Source organism: Nyctereutes procyonoides, unplaced genomic scaffold, assembly GCF_905146905.1.
Source record: "Nyctereutes procyonoides isolate TBG_1078 unplaced genomic scaffold, NYPRO_anot_genome, whole genome shotgun sequence".
Taxonomy (NCBI): domain Eukaryota; kingdom Metazoa; phylum Chordata; class Mammalia; order Carnivora; family Canidae; genus Nyctereutes; species Nyctereutes procyonoides.
Window position 1 is genome coordinate 40,682,673 of NW_026575120.1, and position 10,899 is coordinate 40,693,571.

The 10,899-nt window shown below is 55.5% G+C and overlaps 1 protein-coding gene across 1 annotated transcript; it reads left to right on the top strand.

Moving 5' to 3' along the window:
• Positions 1–1,892: 1,892 nt before the first annotated feature.
• Positions 1,893–5,634, top strand: IGFBP1 (insulin like growth factor binding protein 1). Its single transcript, XM_055335270.1, has 4 exons — positions 1,893–2,322; positions 3,325–3,479; positions 4,264–4,386; positions 5,194–5,634. Exons 1-4 carry the CDS (start codon positions 1,983–1,985, stop codon positions 5,323–5,325), a joined length of 750 nt encoding a protein of 249 aa, XP_055191245.1. The 5' UTR covers positions 1,893–1,982; the 3' UTR covers positions 5,326–5,634.
• Positions 5,635–10,899: the final 5,265 nt, after the last annotated feature.

A 10,899-nucleotide genomic window follows, 5' to 3' on the forward strand; every position in this document is an offset into this window, starting at 1 on the left:
CGCTGGAGCTGCGGCCAGGGGACGGGGCAGAGCGAAGCCAAGGTGCTCGCCCGCCGCGGCCCGGGCAGGGGGCCGTGCATGGGGCCGTGCACGGGGTCGCGCCTGGGGCCGGGACGGGTGTTGTGATACGCTCGCTCCTGGGGTCCTACGGGAGGATGCAAGCACCACTATAGGGACTGATGCTGATTTATGAGGTCGGGGAACCGGGGATGACGGAAGTCGGTGCTCCGCCCGGGTCCCTGACTTCACGCGCCCCCCACCCAGCAGGTGCCCACCTCGGGTTCTTACCTATTCCTCTCACCATTGTCCGTGAATGTCGAGTCACCCTGACGTGATTTCATATTACTGTTTGGCACACAAGCTGCATGCTCTGCACCTCCCCATTTTTTAAAGATTTTATCTATTTATTGAGAGAGAGAGAGAGAGAGAGAGAGAGAGAGCAGGAGCGGAGGGAGAAGCAGATGCCCCGCTGGGCAGGGGGCCTGACAGGGACCTCGCTCCTGGGCCCCCGAGATAGATCATGACCTGACCCGAAGGCAGGTGCTTCACCGACTGAGCCCCCCGGGCACCCCTGGACTGGCTCGTTTTTATTGGACATTATGGTAAACTTGCAAAACTTCAGTACTGGACATTTTCCCCACCGGTAAACGCAGAGCTGCCTCCTTCTTGCTAAGAGCAGCCTGGTTCCCAGGGGCTGGCTGTCCACGCGAGCCCCTCAGGCCCCAGAGGCAAGCGGGCCCCGGTCCCACTGCCTTTAAACGCACAGTGACATTCTCACCACCCACAGAGAATATCCGGGAAATGGGAATTTTCACAAAAAAAGAATCCTGGTAAAAATTCAGTCCGACGGGGCGCGTGTCGGGGGGACTCTGGGTTGAGTGTCAGACTCTGGTCTTGACTCAGAGCTCAGGCTGGGCTCTGCACTCGGCAGGGAGGCTGCTAGAGATCCTCTCCCTCTGCTCCTCACTCTCGCTCTCTCTAAAATAAAGTAATAACTCTTATTTTTTTTTATTTTTGGTCTGAGCCAGAAAGTCAGGGGAAGCCTGGGGTCCTGGAGCCCATTCCGCAGCCACGGCCCTGGCCCTTCGTGGACTCGGGGTCCAGTTCCTCTCTGGATGCTGTGCTCCGGCCACACCGGGGAGCTTGGCACCAGCTCCGGGGGATGCCGGGCCTTTCCTTCCATCCTCACCGTGGGAAGGGCTGCGCTGCGTGCGGGTCCCTGGGCCTTCTGCCTCAATTCTGGGCTTTGCCGTGGAGACCTGGCTGGGGTCCCTCCCTTCCCCTCCCTGGGCCTTGGCTTCCCCATTTGAAGCTGGCAGGAGGCCCGGCCCTGCCCGGCTGATGTCTCCCGCGCTCCCTGGGTGTGCGGAGGACGAGGAGGGGTGCCGACCGGTGGGCCCGGGATGCCCCTTGAACACAACAGGCGAGGCCTGGCTCTGCGTTCCTGGTTAGAACAGCACTTTGGGGCAGCCCGGGGGGCTTAGCGGTGGAGCATCTGCCTTCAGCCCAGGGCGTGACCCTGGGGTCCCGGGATCGAGTCCCCCATCGGGCTCCCTGCATGGAGCCTGCTTCTCCCTCCGCCTGTGTCTCTGCCTCTCTCTCTGTGTGTCTCTCATGAATAAATAAATAAAATCTTTAAAGAAAAAAAAAAAGAATTGCACTTTGGCTCCAGGTGGAAACCATAACAGGACAAACACAGTCGGACACCTGGGCCGGGGGCCCTCCCTCCACCCACCATTTGCGCAGGGCCTTGGGCGCGCGAGCAAAACAAACTTTTTTTTTCCAGACTTATTTTGAACGCGGCCACAAACACGCAGCACGGACAATCATTAACCGCCCATTCAGGGGGAAGGGGAGGGCCGGCCGCACCCTTTATAAGGCACGCGCGGCTCCCAGCGAGCATCGGGCTTCGGGCACTGAGCGTCGCCTGCCTGTGAGCCACCGCCCGCCAGCCGGCCTCCGAGCGCCACACCTGCGCGACAATGCCTGCGGCCCCCGCTGCCCGCGCCTGGCCGCCTCTGCTCCTGCTGGCCGTCCAGCTCGGCGCCACCGCTGGCACCCCGCAGCCGTGGCACTGTGCGCCCTGCACCCCTGAGAAGCTGGCGCTCTGCCCTCCGGTGCCCGCCTCCTGCGCCGAGACCGCCCTGCCCGCCGGCTGCGGCTGCTGCCCCATGTGCGCCCTGTCACAGGACGCGCCCTGCGGAGTGGCCACTGCGCGCTGCGCCACCGGGCTCAGCTGCCGAGCGGTGCCAGGGGAAGAGCGGCCCCTGCACGCCCTCATCCGCGGCCAGGGCGTCTGCGTGCCCACCGATGCCGCCGCAGGTAGGACCGCAGCTCCACTGGGTCCCCTCCCAGGACAGATGACCGGGGCGGGGCGGGGGGTGCCGCCGAGGCCCACGGCCAGTGAGGAGCAAACCCACCCACGGCCAGAGCACGGCAGGCAGAGGGTCTTCCGGCAGCTAGTGAGGCCCATCGCTGCGTGGTCCAGCGGCAGGTGCCCAGGAGAAGCGGGAGGGCTCCCAGGACTCGGTGCCAGGGTCGGGGAGGGAGGCCACGGGGTGCGGCCGCAGCTGGGTGGCCCAGGACGGGATCCCTCCTGCCAGCCGGCCCGGGGACGTCCTTTATCACGGGCTGTGGGGACAGCCTGAGATGCCCGCTGCTCCAGAGCTGGCGGGAGTGGAGGCCGGGAGCCTGCGTTCACTGCCACAGGAAGAAGGTGTTTGATGTGTGTGTCACCCCCGCGCAAGGACTGGACTGTCAGACGTTCCTGACTTGCAGAGGGGAGCAGAGGAAACACCCCTCCGTCCGTCCCTCCCCGTGGGGCCGGTGGCTGGGCTGTCCCTGGTCCTTCCTGGAGGAGCCCCATGGTTCCGTAACCCTGCTAGGGCATCGGCCCGAGTGCATGGCCCTTCCCAGGAGGTTCTCTGCCTTCAGAGTCAATGAAATGGGCTCATCCTGATGGTCCCCAGCAGAGATGCATCCCCAGGGCCCCCCAGGAAAGCCAGTTCTCTCTGTCCACGCGCCGAATCCCAACGTCCATGTGGCTTCACTCTTCCACCCCTTTAGAGGCAAAGACTCGGGGCGCCCTTGCCAGACCCCCCCCACACACACATACCTGAATTACACAATTGCTGTTGGGTCGTCACGTTCCCCAGAAACTCAGAAGCCCTGTTCAGCGGGAAGGGGGTAGAGCTCAGGATCAGCTCGAGCAGCCTCCCAGCCCAGCCTGGCTGCCGGGAGAGGAAGGCGCTCCCAGGGGCGCAGGCGCCCAAGCTCGGGGGAGGCGGCGGGGGGCTCACGGGTGTGCGGCGCTGCACGTTTCAGATGCCAAGGAGTCCTCGGAGAGCTCGGAGATCACCCAGGAGCAGCTCCTGGAGAACTTCCACCTGATGGTCCCGTCGGAGGAGGACACGCCCATCCTCTGGAACGCCGTCCGTAATTACAAGACCGTGGGATCCGGCGACTCCGACAAGTTGAAGGTGAGGCCCTGGGGCAGGTGCCACGCAGAAGCCGTGGGCCCCCTGCCTCCCGGGGGCCTGGGAAGGGTAGACCTTCCCCACCGCAGCTGTGGCTGGTCTCCCACCAGGGGCCTGCTGGGCGGAAAGCCAGCTCCCCGGCTGTGTAGCTTTGCCCGTGTGTCGCCCTAAAGCTCAGGCGGGGCCTTTACGCTCCCTCCCCGAGGGCGCCCGCACCCCCCTTAAACATTGTGATCAGAGGCATCAGCTCTGCAAGCATCGCCCCTTCTGTCGTCCCGAAACTGTCCCCACCAAGCACTAGCTCCCTGGTCCGGGCTGAGCCGACGGCTGTTTTTCATTCTACCGCTTGAGGGCGACCAAGAATCAAAGTTGGGGACACGGGCTGGTCTGTGAGAAAAAGAGCCAGATGGGGCCCACAGGCCTGGGCGACGGGTCTGACCCGCTTCCCAGGCGCTTCGGGGTTTTGTCTGCAAGGGTGACGGGTGCAGACGGTCCCGTTGTCTGCGGTAGCCCGGAGGAGCCGTGTCCTCACTCCGCGTGGCTGCTGTGACATAACAGCACAGAGGAAAGGCTCATGGCCTAGGAGCCTCTGCTGCGGGAGGGGCCGTGTCCTCTCTCCAGGCGGGGGGTGGGGGTGGGGGGGGCGAGTCCCCGCAGGGCAGGGGCCCGGGGAGGCCCGATGGGGACGCGCAGCTTCGCCCCGTCCTCCTGGACGGCCCCCGGACGCTCAGCCCGTCGGGTCAGTCCCTGTGTCACTCATGGCGATGTGGGCCTAATGCCCTTCCAGGAGCCCTGCCGGCGGGAGCTGCACGAGGTGCTGGCGCGGCTGGCCGAGGAGCAGGCGTCCAGGCAGCTGTACAGTTTCTACCTGCCCAACTGCAACAAAAATGGGTTCTATCACAGCAGACAGGTATGCACCTTGCTCGGGGCGCCCTCGCGGGTCGGCCAGCCTGGCACATCCCTGCAGAGCTGCCCTTTCCCCAGACAGGGCATCCAGTCCCAAATACGCCCTGCAAGGCCCCCCAACCAGCCGTACTGAGTCAGACTCAGCCCCTCCGGGGCCCGGGGCAGGGGGTGGGGGGACCCCGCAGTCGGCCAGGGGCTCTCAGTCGCTCGCGCAGTGAGCCTGGGCAGGTGGGCGACAGGCCCCATGCTCTGCACCTGTGTCCCGGCTGTGACACCAGAGGGAGGGGAGAGCTCCGCTCAGGAGATGGAGCCAGCCCCCTGCTTTCCTCCCCTCAAGGGGAAGGACCACCTTCAGGAAAGAGTGTTTCCGGCCTCCCGGGTGATCCCTGGGATGTGAAACAAAGTGAGGCTTCATCTGGGGGAGCTCTTTAGGACTCCGGGAAGGTGGGCTCTGGGGGGATCATGGGGGGGGGTCACCTCCCCCTTCCGGGAGGAGGCTGCGCTTTTCTGATGAGGAGCCTGCCTGGGGGCGGGGGGGGGGCACGGCGTCCAAGGTGACAGCAGCCACACTCGGGACGTGTCCCTCCGGGCCCAGCTGCCCCGCCGTCGGGGTCACGAGGCAGACAGCTGTGCGCACCGGGCCATCTACCGCATGCACAGCCTCCCTAACAACCGGGTGCTCAGCCTCAGTCCCTATCTTAGGAGGAGAACTGGGTGGGGGGCGTCCGTGCCCTTGGCCGCGGTCACGGGGCGCCACCTCCTCCCCGCCCGTGGGCCGTCCCTGACCTCGCGCTGTCCGCTTGATCTGCAGTGCAAGACGGCCATGGACGGCCAGCGCGGGCTCTGCTGGTGCGTGTACCCCTGGAACGGGGAGAGGATTCCGGGGTCCGTGGAGGTCAGAGGCGACCCCAACTGCGGGCAGTATTTCACCGGGCACAGCTGAGAGCACGCGCGCTGTCCTCTGTCCCTTCACAGGGAATATTTAAGTACATAGTGTATTTATAGTCTAGAAATCATGCACACTTACCTAGCTATATATGTATATGTGTGGGAGCCACTTTTATACGTGTTGGTGGACGCATAAATCTGTAGTTTATTTATTCACTGTACATGTATTTTTTCGACACAGTCGCTGTGCTGTGTTACTTTGTAAATCATGAAACACGTTAGAGGCACTGGGTGTAAATACTTGATTTGTAGCTCCTCAAGGTTCCCTGCTTCTGGTTCTAGAAAGCAGGGGAAAAATAAAGCCTGGAAAATGCAAAACTTAAATGCGTCACAGTGCTGGTTTGTTGTTGTTGTTGTTGTTGTTCCCTTCAAGTGACCTGAGGGGACGGTGAAGGTGAAGCCGTGCTTAAGGACTCACCCTGTGCCCACAGATCCCAGTCTGTGTAGACGTGCAGGGAGAGTTCGGGGCTGATTATGGGACCCGAGCTGGACGTGGCTGTGTGGTCACACGCACCTGCATGGTGTGGACGTGGTGGGAATAAATGCTCTACCTAGGAACACGGTGGCTGCGTGGATAAGGACCGAATGCTCCCCCTTTGTTTCTGAAATCCCCTGACACACCCCTTTCTCATGCAGCTTTGGTGTTTCAGGCTCCCTGTCCTGCTGCTGGCAGGTCTGCCCTTCCCCTACCACCCCCCTGCCTGCCCCACCCCCTGTCCTGGGGCCTAACCTCTGATGACTCGCCCCTTTCCTGCCTCAGTGAGCAGCAGGCCTGCCCCCCACCATCTTAAGCACGGGATACAAGCACTTTCTTCCTTTGCCCCTCGCCCTCTCCTCTGTCCTCTGTAGGGCTTGACCCCTTGTGTTTTGATGGTTGAACCCTGAGCACATGGGGCTTCTCTGCTCCATGGATTCCTTATTTCTTCCTAGCAGGAACTATTCCTGGCTTGCTCTCCCCGATGCAGCCCTGCCAACTGTTCCTTCCACATCTCTCCACGATGGGTATCTCAACCATCACATGGGTCCCTCCTGGCCTCTTGGCTGTCTCCACTCCATCTCCTGGATGCCCCTATCTTGCTGTGGGAAAAGCCAGAGTCTCCCCAGTTTACACCTCCACCCTCCATGGTCTAGGCTCCAGCTCTCCCTCTTGGGGCTCTCCCTTCACCTCTGACATGTGGCTGCCACCCTCCCTCTGCCAAGCCCCCAGGATTGACTTGTGAACTCAACATCCAATATTATATTATGACTATTGACACAAAATCTTCAGCAAAATACTAGTAAACTGAATCCAGCAACATATTAAAATAATCATTCATGAGGCGCCTGGGTGGCTCAGACGGGTATGTATCCAACTCCTGATTTTGGTTCAGGTCACGATCTCAGGGTGTGAGATCGAGCCCTGCAATCGCTCCGTGCTGAGCATACAGCCTACTTGAGATTCTCTCTCTTTCTCTCTCTCTGCTTCACCCCCAGCTTGTGTGTATGTGTGTGCATGTGTGAGCTCTCTCTCTCTGAAAAAAAAAATTCACTATAACCAAGTGGGATTTATCTCAGGAATGCAAGGTTGTTCCAACACCCTAACACAAATAATGCAACAAATCATATAAATAGAATAAAAAAAAAATCACATGGTCATCTCAACAGACTCAGAAAAAGCATTTGATAGTATCCAATATCTTTTATAACTTTTCAGGGTAAAAAAAAAAAAAAGAATCCAAACAACAAATATCAACAGACTAGGAGTAGAAAGAACTTCCTCAATCTAGGAAATCCCACAACTGACAATGTGGTTAATGGGGAAAGTCTGGGTGCCTTTCCCCTCCCTGCAGATGGTAAACAAGGCGAGGATGTCTACTCCCATCACGTCTCTTCAACAGTGTCCTGGAGGTTCTATCAGTTAGGCAAGAAAAATAAATAAAAGGCATTCAGGTAAAGGAAAGGTAGAAGTATCTCTATTTGGAGATGATATGATCTTACATACAGAAAATCCTAGGTGATCCACTAAAAGACTATTCAATGAGTTGAGCGAGGTTGCAGGTTACAAGATCAATATACAACAATCCATCGTATTCCTATACATTTGCAATGAACAACCAAAAAATAAAATTAAGAGAATAATTTCACTCAGTGTTTAGCATTAATAAATAAAATACTTGGTAATACATTTAACAGAAGAAGTACAAAATAAAGACTACGAAATGTTGTTGAAAGAAATAAAAGGAAATCTAAATAGATGGAAAACATACCATGTTCACGGAACAGAAGGCTTGACATTGTCAACATTAAACACCTTAAACCCACAGATTAACCACAATCCTTTTCAGAATCTTAGCTGACTTCTTTGTAGTCAGCTAAAAAACGGATTTCAAATTTAGTATGGAACTTCCAGAGGTCTGGAATAGCCCAAACAATCCTGCTAAAGAACAAAGTAGAAGGACTCACATTAACTGATTCCAAAACTTTCTACAGAATAATAGTAATCAAACAGGGTGTTAGGGGAGTAAGGATAGACATATAGATCAGTGGAATAGAATCGAAAGGCCACTAATAGACATTGATGTTCAGCTGAATTTCAGTGTGGGTTGGAAGACCGTTTAGTGAGGATAAATGGTTTTTTCAACAAATGGGGCAGGGAAAACTGAATAGTCGCATGTAGAAGAAATTGGATCCCTACCTCACACTATATACAAGATTAACTCAAGACCAATAAAGATGTAAATATAAGAGCTACAAACATAAAATTCTTAGAAGAAAACTTAGAGGTAAATCTTCACGACCTTGGATTTGGCAAAAGATTCTTAGATATAACACCAAAAAGGCAAGTGACAAAACTGAAAGCTAAATTTTACCCAAATTAAAAACTTGTGTGCTTCAGGAAAGTAAAAGGACAACCTGCAGAATGGGAGAAAATATTTGCAAATTAATAATCTGCTAATGCTGGCATCCATTATACATGAGGAACTCTTACAACCCAGTAGTATAAAGACAAACAACCCAGTTGGGCAAAATATATGGACAGACATTCCTCCAAAGAAGATACATAGTCACTAAGCACATGACATGATAGATGCTCACCGTCATGAGTCCTCAGGGAAATGCAAATCAACACCCCAATGAGATGCCCCTTTGCACCCATGAGGATGGCCGTGATCAAAAGAGCAGGTAACAAGTGCAGGTGGTGACGTGCAGAAATGAGGCCCTCGTACGCTGCTGGTGGGAATGTACGATGTGCAACTACTTTGGAAAACGGTCTGGCAGTTCCTCAAATGATTCCACACCGAGTTACCATAGGACCCAGCAATTCCACTTCTAGGGCTATATCCAAGATAAGTGAAAACACACATCCATGCAAAAACTTGTACACAGATGTGTGCTCTTAGATGTGTCATTTATAACGGCCAAGAGGCGGAACTAGTCCGAATGCTCATCAGTAGACAAACAAATGGATAAACACAATATCATGTATCCATATCACGAAATACTACTTGGCCGTAAAAGGGAATGATACGTCCTACAACACGGATGGACCTTGAAGACAGTATACCCATCACCACAACCTCACATTGTGTGATTCTGTTCGTGTGGACGTATGTCCAAGGTAGGGAAGGCTGCAGAGAATGAAAGTAATGAGTGGTTGCTTGGGGCTGGGACAAGGGGCTGGAGGATGACGGCTAGCGGGTACGGGGTTCTTATTTAGTGATGGAGATGCTCTAAGACTGAGTGAGGATGATGCCACATGTGGGTGAATACACTCAAAGCCACTGAACCTAATGGAGGTATTTCGAGCGTGTATTTCTTTCGGCCTTCTTGCTTGCTGTCATTGTCCTCATTAACATCACCCACCGAGTTCTGATTTCAAGATAATCAACTCCTCCCTCAACCTGGAAGCATTCATCTCCTGTGCTTTCTCGTTTTCAAAAATGTGGGGATTCAGGGAGGTGATTCCTGTCATTGATTCTCAATTTAATCACATTATGGTCATAAACTATCACGTACGTGGTATCTAGGCTTTGACTTCTGAGGCTTTCTTACCACCTGATATGTGATTGATTTTTCGACGTCCTGCAGGTTCTTGAGAAGGATGTGCAGTCTATTATTTCAGCATGTAGCTTGGTTGGGCTAAGCTGGCTGGTTTTGAGGTTGCAGATCTCCTAAATCCCCTCCGATTTTTTCCAAAGAGGGTAAAAATTCCTGTAATATATTAATTTTCAAATAAAAAAGTTGAAGGATATTTTATAGGGTGCACGTGTTTAGAACAGCTCGTACTCCTGGCCCATCCACCCTCGTGCTGTCTCGTGGTGACTTTCCTGCCTCTAAGAAAACACTCTCTGGCTTAAAGTCAAGTTGTTCTCATCGTACTGGCTACTCTACATTGTTCTGGATACTTTTTTCTGATTTCACTTGTCTACCCTTTAACTTTCAGCCTCCTCTGTTGATTACAACCCGTATCTTGATTTTTAGCAAATGAACTTGCTTCTCTATGTTCACCTGACAAATTTCATTTCATTTTTTTAAAAGATTTTATTTATCCATGAGACACACACACACACACACACACACACACAGGCAGAGACACAGGCAGAGGGAGAAGCAGGCTCCATGCAGGGTCTCCAGGGTCACGCCCAGGGCTGAAGGCGGCGCTAAACCGCTGAGCCACCCGGGCTGCCCCAGTGGTTTTATTTTTAATGATTTTATTTCATTTAGAGAGCATGCGGGGAGGACAGAGGGAGAGGATTCCAAGCATACCCCCGCTGAGCAGGGAGCCCGAAGCGGAACTCTATCCTAGGACCCTGGGATCATGACCTGCGCCTCCCAGATGCCCCCACAGTGTCTTTAAACTGTACCGTCTTGTACATTCGGTGGAGCCTGTCAACCTAAAGTTATTCTCTCTTTTTATTCACGCAATGAGAAATGCATGTCATAGTCCTTTGAATATTCTCCAGGACGTCGGGGGTCTCAAGTGCTCCCTTTATTTTCCAGCCTCTAGGCCCCTGGCTTCCTCCAAGGCAGGTCGTGTACTTGATGGTCACTGACGCAGCCTCTGCGGAGCCCATTCTGTTCTTTCTTCCCCCTCTGCGTTCCTTGTTTCCCCGGTTGGGTGCCTCAGACCAACGGTGCCGGTTGGTCCCTCCCTGAGCTCCTGGAACATGACAGCTCCTAACCCCGCGCTTGGAGGGGCAGTTAGTTGTCATTTTGTTTCTGGAGGAAATGATCTGCTGCGCGGCTCACTTTGGATCTAGCTGTGCTGCTCGGAGGTCGCGGCTCTCAGACTGGCCGGGCCGCCCCGGGAGCCCTGCTGTGTGCGGCCGTGTCCCCACCCGGACCTCGCGGGGCAGTGGCGCAGCGAGCGTGGGGTCCCGGGAAAGCCTCCAGCTCCGGGAGTCTGCGGTGGGTCACTCACCCCTGCCCGGCTCGGGAGAGGAGCTCTGCGGCCCGTTGCCCTCCTGCCTCCTTCACTCCTTCAGGACGTGCGTGCGTGTGTCCGTGCAGCCGGGGGCAGGTGCTGACAGCTCCCAAGCTGTCGGGGGCCCTGGTGGGGTGGACGGACGGCGGCCTTGTTCCTGGGTGC

Excerpts from the sequence above, each read along its gene's own strand:
- IGFBP1 (XM_055335270.1), top strand. The coding sequence starts at position 1,983 with ATGCCTGCGGCCCCCGCTGCCCGCGCCTGGCCGCCTCTGCTCCTGCTG. Across the intron at positions 3,480-4,263 it reads GCGACTCCGACAAGTTGAAG|GAGCCCTGCCGGCGGGAGCT; the intron begins GTGAGGCCCTGG and ends ATGCCCTTCCAG. Across the intron at positions 4,387-5,193 it reads GGTTCTATCACAGCAGACAG|TGCAAGACGGCCATGGACGG; the intron begins GTATGCACCTTG and ends CTTGATCTGCAG.